The sequence below is a fragment of the Nannospalax galili genome, unplaced genomic scaffold, assembly GCF_000622305.1.
Source record: "Nannospalax galili isolate Female #2095 unplaced genomic scaffold, S.galili_v1.0 scaffold56, whole genome shotgun sequence".
Taxonomy (NCBI): Eukaryota; Metazoa; Chordata; class Mammalia; order Rodentia; family Spalacidae; genus Nannospalax; species Nannospalax galili.
Window position 1 is genome coordinate 2395354 of NW_008340065.1, and position 14537 is coordinate 2409890.

A 14537-nucleotide genomic window follows, 5' to 3' on the forward strand; every position below is an offset into this window, starting at 1 on the left:
TAAAGGTGTGTGCCACCACCCTAGTTTATAGCATAGCTTCTTAGTACAGTATGTTACCTAGCTTGTTACTGTCACTTCCATGTTTCATATCTGCAAACAGTTAAAAGCTATCCACACTCAATAATTTACAGTGTGTAGTTTATGTTGGTCATTTGCTCTGTAGGCTGGTTCTCTGCATGCTTTTTCTGTTAGGGCCATGGCTTGTTCATGGAGCAATCCCGAATGTGTTCCACTTACATATTAACAAGCTGGCTCCTCCAAGCCTTTTCTTCACTTCTCATGTAAGGGGAGTCCTTCACACACATGTTCCACATTTTTCAGGCTTCAGAAAACTAAAGTTCAAGTCTGGGGCCTAGTCATCTTCAGATTCCACAGAGGCATAAAGGCTTAGTACATTGGTTTACTGTGTTTGGAAAGCTTTTCTCTTGGTTTCTTTCTGACTTTGTTTTAGGTCTTACATAAAAGCACCTAGTCTTTACTTGGATAGTTGATCAGTTACTATTAAGCAAAGTTGCCAGAACAAGAATTGGAAAGTGATAGGCTAAAAACTTCTGCCAGAAAGGGGAAAGTGGTTCCTTGCAAGTTTTCACGATTGGTAACTCTGGGTTTCTACAAATTTGATGAGAGGCCTTCAACCCATGTTTCATGAATTGGTGGTATCTGGAAAACAAACCTTGGGCAGAACTTAAGAAAACTTGCTACTTGATCCATCTGCTAGGTATTTGACTTTTCATTTGTTGATGTCTCTGACCTAGCACACTGCCTGTCACTTTCTGAAGGGTGCCCTTTGTTCCCATGCAGACATTCCAGCTGCAGCTCCTGTCTCCTAGCAGCAGCGTTGTCCCAGCATTTAATACGGGGACCATCACACAAGTCATTAAAGTTCTGAACCCACAGAAGGTGAGTAGCACATTTGAAGCCGTGTCTGTGCAAGGTTTCAGCTCCTTCTGAAATAAACCTTTGCTGTTGTTTCTCTGACTCATAGCTAGAGAGGAGAGCTAGGAAAATGCCTGGTCCAATCAACTTCATTCTTCTTTTGTAGAGATAAATTGAGTCCAGGGATATCAAATGTCCTAGTGACACCTTTGTAAAATGCAACTAAAAACTTTCTCCTTTGAGGATTAAAGGTGTTGTTTTGAAGATTTCACAAAAGTTAAATCTGAGGTAAAATTATTTGTTAAAAGTCCCCGTTTAATGCTGTAATTAGTAAGTATGGACATTAAAACCAGAAACATTTTAAGTGAAGCAGTCAAATGAAAAATAGCTTTAGAAACAAACAAACAAACAAACAAAAAAAGCTGGTTTTTACTAGATCATTAACTATTTTTCAGAGAGTTTTTAAAAATGGTTCAATTTCTTACCTTGTAAGCTCTGGTAGCTCCTCAGAGACCAGTGTAATTTCCTACTGAAACTCGTTGTCTTTTCTCTGTTCTTCATTGTATTTTGATCATGTCATTAGCACAAACATAAGTTTTTTTCATAATCTGATACTTGGTGTAAAACTTTTCTTAATATTTAGCACCTGCCCCATAAAGTAAAATGTACTTAAAACTGCTGATACCTGTGAATTAACTTTTCTTTTATGCCTTGGGAATAAAAAAGTTTTGTTGTTCATATTTGTTGTAGGATCTGTAAACAAAGCAGCATTTTACCTAAATACAGAGCACAAGACTGTGTTTACCTCCTATTTCTAGAGATCTTTTTGCCTTCTCCCCCATTGTGCCTTGCCATCCATCCTCTGGAGGCTCTTCTAGGGTCCACGTGTTGTGGAGGTGTTGTCCTCTCCTTGATGGCGTGGTGTTGGCTCTGGCTCCTCCTGCAAAACTAGAGTAATAGATGGCTTTACCTGTGTCTCATTTTTAAGAGACAACTTTACTTTGATGTACTTTGTTGACCCTTTAATATTGAAAATCTCTCCATGGACCTAGACATGATAGCTGTGCCTGTACTTCTAGCTCCCAGGAGCTTGAGATCTGAGATGACCTGAGCCAAGGGGTTTGGGGCCAATCTGGTCAAGGCAGCAAGACCCTGTCTCAAAAAAAAAAAAAGCCAGGCTATTTCTAGACTGGGGAGCACAGGAGATTTTGATTCAGTGCATTAATTTGGGATTCTCTTTTTCTTTACAGCAACAGCTGCGAATGCGGATCAAGCTCACATATAATCACAAGGGCTCAGCAATGCAAGATCTAGCAGAAGTGAACAACTTTCCCCCTCAGTCCTGGCAATGAGAGTCCAGCACCATTCTCATTCTTACCCACTCAATCAAAGGAATTCTGGGAAGGAGGTTGTGATTGCTGGCAAGTCCCCCCAACTGTACCATGGGCATGAGGAGCTGAAGAGAGCTGCTGAGGAGGATTTTCCTGAAGTTATTGCTGACCTTGAAGCATTGTTAAAGACTAATGTCCTCTCTTCTGCTGTTGAGGCTGGCTGCTTCTGGAGGCTACTTTGCACTCTTCCTCCTCTTCTCCCTCTTCCGCACTTCACCCCTCCCACGTTTGCAGCCAGAACCAACATTCCCTGGGCCCCTGAGGCAATAAGCAGCTGGTCTGGAGGAGAGGACTGGAATTCTTGACAAGAAAACACTCACTCTGTCTCTGCAGCAAAGAGTGGCCCCTTCTCTCTACTGTTGTATCTCTGTGGACTAGGCAAGGTGGGGTGTTGATTCCTCACTAGCTGGGTTACCATCTTAAAGCGCTTTTTACATCTGGCATTTGGAATGGAAATGTAACAATGGACATTAGGGAACCCTGCCTTTTTCTGCTGGTTCTCCCAATGTTTGAAAGAGGCATTAGGCTCCTGGTAGCCTTTTCTGTGCATTGCTGTATACACACAGACACACGTGTATGTATGTTTGTTACTAAAAACTGGTCAGACCTTGAGAGGTTATTTGTAAACACTGGACAGATGCAGTTAAAAAGAGCTTTTGCTGAGGTTTGGCATGAAGGATATGGTGCTCTATTTGTACTAGAAACTTCCAAGGCTCTTCCAGCTCCCCTTCCCCTCCATTCTTTAGCTGTAGTTATGAACTCTCTCCATGATTTTCAAAATCAGTTCCCCTTGAAGTGCAAAGTGGACACCTTCTAAAAGATACATGAATAGTTATTAATGACCCTGGTCCCATCACAGTGTTTCTTCCAAACCTGTCAGTTGCCTGTTTGAGTTGTGGTAAAGGGGTAGAAAGAGGAGTCCACAAATCGTAAGGACTCCTTGACAAAACACCTTTATCCATAGGACGGCAGAACCATACTCGTCCTGGGGCATATTGGTGTCATCTTATTCATTTCTCCAAACCTCCCTTTTAATTTCCTGAGCCTGGCTTGGACCTTGGCATTCCGTTTGAATTCCTTCTTCTAACTGGAACATTGTGTTGTATCTGTAACACTGGCACTGAAATAAAGACCACACGGTTAAAGAAATCTTTCCTACATTGTACTTTATGATGTTGAAACGAAGCCTTGTAGCTTCCTTGCCCCCTATGTTAGAGGACATCTTATGGTCATCATAAGGTAGAACTATCTTTTCCTGAGCCCGAGAAATTGGTCTCCTGAAAGAAATCAATCTCATGATTGCATTAAAGATTTGAGCTTTTTATAAAATATTAAGAGTGCCGAATGCTTTTTAGAGAGGACCCTGGTATTACCAAACTTTAATGTTGACTTGCTGGAATGAGGTGATGGTGACTGTCCTGTGGCACATGTTGAATGTACTGTGTACGTTCAGATATACAGGCACTGTGTCTAACATACTGCAGGAGAAAGAAGAAGTGAGGCCCACCTTGCATGTAAAAGTTTTGCAGTTGTTACTGTATTGTACAGTATAATGGCTACTTCGGCTTCAATTTTAAACCTTGATACAAATCTCCTCCCTATTCCATTTCACCAAGCCTTTATTTAAGATCTTCAGTGTCTTGTCAAACCTAGCTCTGTATCAGATGCTAGACTATTCCTAACATTTGACAAACTGGAGTTGAACTAAAGGCTCCAAAAGAGAAAGTTTCTGGTCTTACCGGTCTTAGAAGAGCAAGATCTGCTGAAACTTAGTCTACTGGGTAAATGGTTGGCTGAGTTAAGCACAGGATATTATTTCCTGTTTTCAGTAAAGCAAGTGTGAACTAGTGCATACTTCAGACAACTGTTCTGCCTGTGCAATGAAAAATAGCCTTTAAGAGTTTCTTGCAGACGGATTTCATTGGATAGATATTTAATGCTGTGAAACACGATAGGATTACTGTTATATTGGTGGATTTCTTGAATAGAATTTGTCTTAACATTCCTCTTTGTGTGGAGGCTTTCTTTTCTCCCTTACATTTGTAGCTAACCAGCTCAGGTGTTTGTTTTTGTTTTGGGTTGAACTGAATTGTAACTGAAGAAATCTGCTCAAGACCAAGCTAAAAGACAGTGCTAGCTGATGGAGCTGGGAAGAATCTACTCTGCAAACAAAGCATCTGCCTGTGTGGTCAGAGTTTTGAGGTAGAGTTCATGATCATCCATGACTTTGTGGAGAAGGAATAAAAATATCATGGCCTTAACACAAAGGGTGCTGTGTAGAGTATGAATTGATATCAGAGACTGAACTTGAGCACCATTCTGAAGAACTAGCAGCTAGATAACTGCCTAGGACACGGATGGGATGAAGACTGTGTCACGTGATTGGATCTTTGAAAGCTTCAGCGTGCCTTCTTAGTTTCTAGGATCAGCAATTAGTTCTCCTCTCACTTGGCCTTGCAGCTAAAAGGGGAATCTCTTCATTTCTGTGAATGCCTGCACATTTCAGTAATTCCTTTCCCTCGTGTCACCCTTCAAGGGGAAGCAGATTTGGATGGATTTGACAACCTCAGAGCCATTGTGAAGAAAGTGATTTCTGGGACTTTTGAATAAACAAGGTGATAAGCAGTGAGCCCCACTGACTGACAGTTTCATGCACATGTACCTCATTATTGTCCTCTTCGAGTAGTTTTTATACCATCCTTCCTTCCCATCCAGAGTCATCTGAAGAATTCATCGAAGTAATCTCAGAAAACTGTAGGAAGGGTGCTCTTTCCTAAGTTTCCCCCACATGCTTTGGTGCTGTTGCCCTGAGGTGGTTTAGGTAGCCGTGGAAGGTTTTGCTGTGTTCTGTGATCATCTGGTAATTTTAAGATCTTTTTTTTTTTTTCACTTACAGAAACATTCCTCTGTTGAACATTTCAGAGATCCTTTTTGCTCAGTTAAAGGTGTGGTTCTTACCCTGTGTTTGTCTCCCTCATAAATGAAAATAGTCTTTTACAACTTGTCCAGCACTAATAGTTTGAACATTTCCATCTACTATACAACACGTTTTCCATTTCTATGTCCTAGAAAAAGTTGGAGTTGGGAAATACTGCCTTTGAGGTTCACTTTCGTTGTCTTCTACATTAGAATATATTTGGGTTATAAGAACTAGGGGAAAGACGGAATTTGAATGTGTATTTTTTTTCCCCAGTGAATGTACTTTAACCACAGTGTCCTAAACTGAGAGTTGGAGAGCAGAAAAATGCATCTTCACAAACTTTGTGGTTGGGAGGGTTGTATATGTCTGTGTGTTCATCAGTTTGGGTGTGGGGAGGATCACTGAAGAGAGAATTGCTCAGAAAAACCTGAGTTTAAAACACTTCTGACCAGCTTTGGCTTGGGAGGGTGGGGCTGCTTATGGAGCTGGAAGTGCAAAACATTTTCAAGTAGTGGCAGTGAGTGGGTCCCACGGACAAGGTTCCGTTCCCAGAACCTGAACACTTAAGAAAACGCTGAAGCAGCTTGAAGCAGCCCAGCAGTTGCTTCATGATTCTGGCTTCCAGATGGAGCCTTGGAGACTTTTCCTTTCCCCCAAGAACCTGCATTTGCGCTTTGTGTGTTTTGTTTTTGTTTTTATTTGGGGACCACCTGGGAAAGAGCTTCTGAACTCTTTCCTTCGTGAAACCCCACTGTGTTCCTGTAAACTCCTTTTTCTTATACAATGTTGTGTTACATTTTCATTAAGCCCCATCACATCTTCTTTACTGTAAAATTATTAAAAGGCTGTTTCCAAGTGGGACAGCTAATGAAGTTCTAATTATTGCAGACATATTTTTGAGATGTAAAAAAATTTAAAATGAAATAAGTCTTAGAGGCGAGTGAGGAATAAAATGGATGTAAACATTTACATGGGATGCATTAGAATTCTGCTGTGTGTATTGTCTTTTGGTTGAAACAAATTATGAACAGTGACTAATAATAAAAAGTCAATACTCAATGATTTCAAATTCGCTGCCTGCCTTCTTACGTGTGGATTAGAAGCCATGGATGAATTCTTATTCCAGAGCTTTGAGCTAAACTTAACTGGTTCCTGTTCCTTTTATATAGAAACCTCACCCAGAGAAGAAACTGAGCATGTCAAGACAACTTGCAGATGTTACAGATAGTGAGAGTCTTAAGAGCAAGTAGATGTATTAACTGTAATACAGTTACTTTCCTGTTTATTTTCTCTACATAGATGAATTCTCAAGGCAATGAAGTCACCAAGGCGAAATGTGTATTAAGGCAGTCGTGTAATTGTAAGCTGTTTGTGTGTGTGTGTGTGTGTGTGTGTGTGTGTGTGTGTGTGTGAATTGAGTATATCTAGAATTTGATAAAGGCCTAACCAGCCAAATTTCATGGCTTATTTTGCATGAACTCATGAATTGGCGCTGTATGTGTGTGTGTCTGTGTGTGCGTGAGCCATTTGCCTTGTTATTTGAGACAAGGGTGTCTCGTCGAGACCTGGGGTTCACTGATTAGGCTGTGCTGTCTGGCCAGCAAGGCCACCTGTCTAAATGTCCGAAGTGCAGGGATTACAGTTGTGCCACTACACCCGGCTTTTTATGTGGGAACTCATGCTTGCATGGCAAGCTCTCTTCCCAGCCCTCATATGAATTCTTTGTCAGAAGCTGAAAGCTTTAGGCTTTCTGTTGACTTTAATGATCCCTGACAGTCCCTTAGTCAAGAAAGGAGCAGATGTGACAGTTTCTAGATTGAAAAGGGAAGGGTGTAGGCCTTGGCAGTTCTCTAGTTTATGCAGAAGTGCTCTTTGGCACTGTTTGATAAGCAACATTTCTATAAACTTGCCTTCTACATAGCTTAAAATTCATCTGTTTCTGTTATTAAACTGGCATGTACATCTACATGTAATTTGAATGTATAAAAGCTACAATAGAAAAATGTAGCCAGTAAACATACTGGACATTTACTTAATAATGACATGAATAGTGCTCAGATTTGAACTTAATCCAGAATTACCATTTTAATTTTAATCACTTTAAAGGCTTTTCATGCTATGGCTCTCCCCCAGATCAGCTGTCTCTCTATATGTGAAAAACAAAAATGTTTGTTCAATGGACTGGAGGGGTAGCTCAGTAGTAGAGTGCTTGCCTAGCATGTATGAAGCCCTGGGCTCACCCATTGCAAAAGAAAAAAAGAGAAATGTGCATGGAAAAAATGCCTTCAAACTTTGAAGTCAGGTAAATGCTGTCTGGAACCAGAATAAGAAATATTTAAAGCTGTGTATTCTGTGGTAGAATGACAATTGATTCAGGCATGAGGATGACCTTGTGACCACTGAATGAATGAGAACTAGATATAAGTAAGTGGAGAGAAATGTCTTGGCTCCTCTACCAGAGTCCAATAGATACTGGCTTTCCTTCTCCACAGTGTGCTAGGGAGGTAGAGTGTGTAGAGTCTCATTAGAAAAGACAGGGAGAGGAGGGATCCTAAGGACTCTGCCTTAGAGTGAGCCAAGTAATGATGAACTGGCAGTGAGGGCAGATGATGTTTGGGTGCTGTGTACCCACACACACACACATATCCCAGAGGAATTCATTTTTAGGGTTAGTCTCAGCTGTTTGCCATTTCCAGAAATTATAGTTACATAACTGTTGGCATACATGATACACATTGCTTTGAACTGGGGGAGAGCACAAATATGTGACCTTTGAAATACGGTACTGTGTTAATGGCAGTACGTGATTTGGAAAAGAAAACAACTGGTTATTGTTACTGAACCAGATTTGAAATCATAGGGAACTTTAAAGGTAGCTGCAATATAAACTGATCCCATGAAGCATTTGGACCAGCGCCCTTTGGGTATTTTTTTTTTTATTTACTTTTTTGTTATTTTGTCTTTTTTTTTTTTTTTCCGGAGCTGAGGCCCGAACCCAGGGTCTTGAGCTTGTTAGGCAAGCACTCTACTATTGAGCTAAATCCCCAACTCAAGGGTATTGTTTCTTTTAAAAGACGAACTATTATTACCAGTTTAAAGTAGCAGATACTTTTAGCATAGGCTTTATTTTGGATTGATGCTACAGTATATTAATCCCAATAATTAAAAAGATAACCATCCAGGGGCTGGAGAGATGGCTTAGTGGTTAAGAGCACTGACTGCTCTTGCAGAGGACCTGGGTTTGATTCCCAGCACCCACATGGCAGCTACGAACTGTCCTTAGCTCCAGTTCCAGGGGAATCCAAAGCTCTCTTCTGACCTCCATGACATTGCATGGCACGGGTGCACTCACATACATGCAGACAATACACTCATACACATAGAATAAAAAATATATATAAAAAGATAACCATCCATATAGAAGTGCTGTTACCTGGCATGAACGCAGGCTAGCCTTGGGACAAGATCTTTTCTTGTGATGAATCGCATGAAATCTGGGAAAGGTAATCTGGAATACCTCAGGAAACAAGCTTTTGGAAACATTCCCAGCTTCCTTTTCCTTTTTCCTCACTCCTTACGGCTGCTTGCCTGCCCTTGGTCCTCTGACTCCATATTGATGCCTGTCCCACCAGTGCTTCTGAGAAATTGCCCAGGAAACTAGGAAATGGAAATCCAACTGCATCAGGTAGCTTTCTTGAAAGTAAATTTCACAGTGGAAGGAAGAGCCCAGGAAGCAAACTTTTTAAGAGCTTAAAAAAACAAAAACAAAAACCCTGTATCAGACTTGGAGAGTGAAATCAAATTTAATGTATTTAAATGAGACCAGGAAATGAAGATTACTGGAGATTGTGATTGTGATAGATGAAAGAAATTTATATGAAGACAAAATAGTGACCTTTTATTTATTTTGAGACAGGGTCTCACTATACAGACTAGACTAGCCTTGAACTCATAGGTTAAAGGTGTGCCTGGCCCCTGACCTTATTTTAAAAAAGAAAAAAAAATAGTATGGGGCAGAACCTTTGAGAACTAAATTTTGTCTTGGCATGTGAAATATCTCCAGATTAACAAATAGGCCCTGTTAGATCTGAAACTCTGGTTTTAAGTCTACAATTAAAAAATTCCAGACATAGACTAGTCAAACTGAAGCAACAGATAGATTTAACCTTGCCAATTATTCAAGATGTCATTTCGCTCTTAAATTCCTTACAAGTTGCTTGAAGACTCAATACGTGTATAAGAGAGAAGCCCTAAGAATACAGAGATCTAGAAAGTTCCTGGAAAAATTTAGAAGCAATCAATGCTAGTGCTTTTGGGATGTTTAGTGAATCTCAAATCTGGAATTTCAGAATTATAATGGCTACTATGAATCTCTAAGATGAGGTAGGCTCTCTTTCTGCATTGTTCACTACAACTTGGTAACTTTAACATCTGTTTCATTCCTCAAGAATCAAAGGAAGCTGGGCATGGCAGTGCACATCTGCAACCACAGCAATTGGGCAGTGAAGGTAGGAGAATATGAAGTTCAACACCAAGCTTGGCACTATAGTGAACTGGAGGCCAGCTTGGGCTACATGAGACCCTGTTTGAAAAAAATGGAAAGAACCAAAGATTTAGATCAAGTAATTTGTACAAGTGCAGCTGAAATTTGGAATGAGGCAGATTTAATTTGGCCCATTGATCACACAATTATTACTCTAGGAACTAAAAGAGATGCTAACTTTTTTGTGTTGGAGAGATGACTCAGAGGTTAAGAGTACATACTATTTTTGTAGAGGACCTGAATTTGATTCCCAGCACCCAGTTACAGTTGTAACCCAGTTACAACTGCCGATAACACCAGCCCCAAGGGATCCAGTGCCTCTATGGGCACCTGTACTCAAGTGCATATAACTCACACGGACACATAATTTAAAGTTAAACGTTAATTTTGGGGGTGGGGGCAAATGAAGCCTTCCTAAATAATAAAATGACTTACAAGTCATGAGACTGCTTGAGGGCAACAGAATTCTGATATTTTGCTACACGAAAAGGAAATTGAAATGTGGCTGGAAAGAAAATGACGCTTGTGTACATGAGGTCGGCTGAAATTTGCTGAAGAAGGTCGAGCCATCTAAGTAAAGGACCTTTTGTTTTGAGACAGGGTCTCCCTGTAGCCCCAGCTGTCCTGGAACTCACTATGTAGACCAGGCTGGCCTTGAACTCACAGAGATCCACCTGCCTCTGCCTCCCAAGTGCTGGGATTAAAGGCGTGTGCCACCACGCCCAGCTATAAAGGACCTTCTTAAGGTATTTGCAACAGTTTGTTCACAGGCTTTGCGAGTCGGGGTGACTGGCCAGTTTTGGAGCGGGAATCATCTTTGGAGAGAGAGGTTCTTGGAGCCACCTTCAGCAAAGGGCAGAGTGCAGCCTCAAGTGACAGATGCAGGCCCCACCCGCCTCTTCCTCCTGCTGCTCCTTTGAGGGCGGGAATAACTGCGAGTCGCCCTCCCGGCGCCCCAGTCGTCCAAACCCTGGGCGGTGGCCGGTTCCGCCCGCTCAGCTCAGCTCAGCTCTGCTCGGCGCTGCCCGCAGCCAGGGTGCCGCTCCGCCCGGCCAGCCTTGCCAACCTTAGCTACGCAAGTCCAGCGGGGACCCGGGGCGGGGCCGCGGGCCTCGGAGGGCGGGGCGTCGGGCCGAGGGGCGGAGCCGTGGCCTGGGGGCGGAGCCTCTTGGCTGCTCGCGCGCGCCTCAGAGGTTCGCGCGCCGTCGCGCCGGCCGGGCGTCCCTGAGAAGCCTCAGCTGCCAATGGGGGAGGTGGAGCCGGGGCTCGCGGGCTCGCTGGAGCCTCCGGAGCCGCCCGAGGCGTCGGCGTGTCGCCGGCCCGGAGGGATCCGGGTCCTGAAGGTGAGGCGGCGGGTGGGTGGCCGAGCGGGTGGGGAGGGAGCGAGCGGGCGGGCCGAGGCCGCCCTTGCCGCGCGCTGCCCAAGGCGGCCGGCGCCCCTTGCCCGCGCCTGCGTCGGTCGGCCGGTTTCTTCACTCGGCCGCCCGGCTCCGGGCTCGGGGCCCCGCGGGCCTGCGGGAGGCCTCGGTACGCGCCCCACCCAGGCCTCGGCCTCCTCGGTCCCCGGCGCTGCCCATCCCTGGCCGCGCGCCACCCGCCCGGCAGGCCCACGTCTTCGGGCAGCCGCCGCCCACCGGCTTCCGCACCCCCCGGGACCGTCTCGGCCTCGCTGGGCCCTGCCCTGGCTTGGGAGCCGGCTGGAAGGGCGGGAGCTGAGCTGCCGAGTACGCGAGGCAGTCGGCGGACACCTGAAGACATCACCCCAGTGGGAGGATGGCGGCCGCGATTGGCCTGGCGCCGTAGGCTGCGCCGGCTGGTGCGGGCGCGCTCTGCCCTCTGGGCTTGCTACCCAAGTTCAGACCCGGCGCCCGGCTCCGAGACGCGCGACGCCGCCCGCCCGGCTCCGGGGAGAATCCCGGGAGGAGCCGATTCCCGCGAACCCGCGGGGCGGGTTGCAGCGGGGAGTAGACCGGGCCCGCAGGGGGACTTACCTGCTCGCGGGAATCCATCCGGGGAGACGGGAATGGGGGAGCCGTTATGCAACAGGCAGCTAGAGGGGCTTTGGGCAGGAATTAGGGGAGTAGGAGCATAGGAAAACAGATGCAGGCAGAGGGGGAATGGAGCCTTTAAGGTGATGGTGACAAGTATCAATGCAGGAGTGCAGTCGGTGGAGAGCGGACACGGAGATGGTTAATGGGTGGAGTTCTCCAATATCCTCTGAAACACTTGCAGAGAAAATTTTCTGTATGTCCAATATGTAAAGGAGGTGCAATGGAATTCTTCCAGAGTTCTAGAAGGATTTAAAACTTGCCGGAGGGGAAAGAGGATTGAGATTCAGTGTGTTTTAAAAATAGGTTTGCAAACTGTTGAAAATGCATGTTAAAAAAAAAAAAAAAGCATTGAGATTGTTGAGTGATAGTTTCTTGTTCTTAAGAGTATTGGTAAGACATCACAAATGTCAGAAAATGGATTTGATGGTTAGTGAACGAATGAAACCTGTACACTGTAAAATGAAAAACGTATTTCTCTTACCTTTTAGTCTTTTTTTTTTCTTTTTTGGTCTTTTTGAGACAGCATCTTCCTGTAGCTCCAGCTGGCCTGGAACTCACTATGTAGACTAGACTGACCTTGAACTCACAGAGTGCGATCTGCCTCTGCCTCCCAGGTGCTGGGACTAAAGGCCTGCCCACCATGCCTGGCAAGGTGGTAAATTGTGAGAATGAAATGAAGACCTTTATTGGAGCCTGTCTTCCACTGTTTCCCCCAAGTTCCCAATTAGGGATCATTAGAAAGATTCCAGTGATTGATTATGATTCTAGTACGGAGCTCTTGATGTGAGAGGCTGTCTCTAAGGCCTCTCTGTCCCTCATTTTCCTGCTTAGTGCTAAGCACTCTTACCTATACAAATACAGGGAAGGGTCATGGAGAACATGGTTTGTATGTTCCACATACTGACGTTCTTGTGAGTAGCTGAGCACCGCCTGACAAGAATACTTAAGAAGACCGTACTGGAAAGAACACCTGGCCTCCAAAAGATTTTTACTGAGCTGAAATTTTCTTCCTTTCCCTGTCATCACACTCCTCCTCAGTCCTTAAAATTATTCCATAAAGTACCTGGCATGGCAGCACACGCCTTTGATCCCAGCACTTGGGAGCTAGAGGCAGGTGGATCTCTGTGAGTTTGAGGTAGGCCTACATAGTGAGCTCCAGGCCAGCTGGGGCTACGGAGAGACCCTGTCTCAAAAAAAAGCTATAATGTGATATTCCCAGAGAAAAGCCATTATTGATTTAACATTTGAATGTAGAAACATCTCCTGCCTTAAGGCATTCCACCACATTCTAATAGAGCTCATTAAGGATGGAGATTTGCCATTTGACCATGTGAGCCTTGAAGTTTATGTATGTGGGTATTTACTAGTTTGCTGCCTTGAACTGATCATAGCTCTCATCTTTATTATTATAATTAGGAGTGTAAAACTCAAGCAGTGGGGTACTCCATTCATGGCTCTAAAAAGTTTGACTTCATAGAAATTTCTTTAAATCTTAAATCTTAGCCTTTGTACACTTGTTTGATGTGGTAAGTGTAGTTGTGTTCACTTTTAGATGTTTGTAATAATAGTGTTTATGAAAGGGAGAAAGTAAATGTCTTCAGTCTAGCAAGTCAGAATGTTGATTGTCAACAGCTGAAAACTGCTCAGAGGACAGTATCACCTGCAGTACTGGCAGCTAAGAAGTCCTTTACGAGCAGTTCCTTGTGTGGTAGGCAGTGGAGCAGGACATTCCTGAGAAGGAAGCCCTAGGTAAGTTAGCAGTGGCCAGTAAGAGCTAAACAGACTACCTAGGTTGTTGCTCTAAGGCTTTGCTTTGCTTATTGTCTGGGCCTTTTAAATGCCCATTGACGAGGTACAGATGAACCGGATCTTCTGGAGTTCTCTAACACCTCAGCAGATTTTCTTCACAGGGTAGAGTGTAGCATATAAGTAGGAAACAAATCTTGAGGTAAATGATGACCAACAAACATATTTGTTTTGATAACACAATTTAAAGAATTTATAGTCTTTAAAAATTTTTTTAAAAATTTTATGTGTATGAGTATCACCTGCATGAACGTATGTGTGTCAGTGTCATGCAATGCCTGTGGAATTCAGAAGAGGGGGCCATATCCCCTGGAACTAGATAGAGTTCGGGATGGTTGTTAGCCACCTGTGGGTGCTGGGAACTGAACCCGGGTCCTCTCCAGTACTTTTAACCACTGAGCCATCTCTCCAGCTCCAGGAATTTGTAGTCTTAAGAGAATATATGTACACATTTACAAATGACTGTAAAACTCTCCAGAAGATGGAGTGGCATGCATCTGTAATTTCAGCACTTGGGAGATGGAGTCAAGAAGGGAAGAGTTGAACTAGTGAGTTTGGGGCCAATTGGGGCTACATGAGACCCTGTTAGAAACAAAGAATCAACGTTTGGAAGAAAAATATTTGTGAACCATGTTATAATACTTCTGGGGTCTTTCTGAAACTTTCCTAAATTGTGAGGTTCAGTGGATCATTATTTAATTAGTTTAACTAGTATTTTTGAGGCAGGTCTCATTATGTAACCCTAACTGGTCTCAAATTTATGGCAATTTTTCTGCTTCAGCCTCCTGAGTGCTGATCTTACAGGCCTGTACCACCACTCTTGACTTTAAAAAGCCTTATGATGCTTGCTGCGGCGATTCACTCCTTTAGCCTTTAAAAGGCAGAGGCAGGTGGATCTCTGTGAGATCCAGGCCAACCTGGTTTACATAGTGTGAGTTCCAGGGGCTATG

General features: G+C 43.9%; 2 protein-coding genes across 6 annotated transcripts in view; both read left to right on the forward strand.

The window, feature by feature from the left end:
• The window catches only part of Ap1g1 (adaptor related protein complex 1 subunit gamma 1), a 99574-nt gene extending 93322 nt beyond the window's left edge, over positions 1-6252 (forward strand). For 2 of the 3 annotated variants that reach the window (XM_008834957.1, XM_008834954.2), the window contains 2 exons: positions 802-900; positions 2127-6252. In XM_008834957.1, the coding sequence (XP_008833179.1) occupies positions 802-900; positions 2127-2228 (201 nt within the window). In that variant the 3' untranslated portion in view covers positions 2229-6252. The remainder of the gene's footprint in view (positions 1-801; positions 901-2126) is intronic. The other variant, XM_008834955.3, reaches the window with a different exon arrangement.
• A 4682-nt stretch (positions 6253-10934) lies between these two features.
• The window catches only part of Phlpp2 (PH domain and leucine rich repeat protein phosphatase 2), a 66677-nt gene continuing 63074 nt past the window's right edge, over positions 10935-14537 (forward strand). For all 3 annotated transcript variants that reach the window (XM_008834958.3, XM_029564430.1, XM_029564431.1), the window contains exon 1: positions 10935-11073. In XM_008834958.3, the coding sequence (XP_008833180.1) occupies positions 10975-11073 (99 nt within the window). In that variant the 5' untranslated portion in view covers positions 10935-10974. The remainder of the gene's footprint in view (positions 11074-14537) is intronic.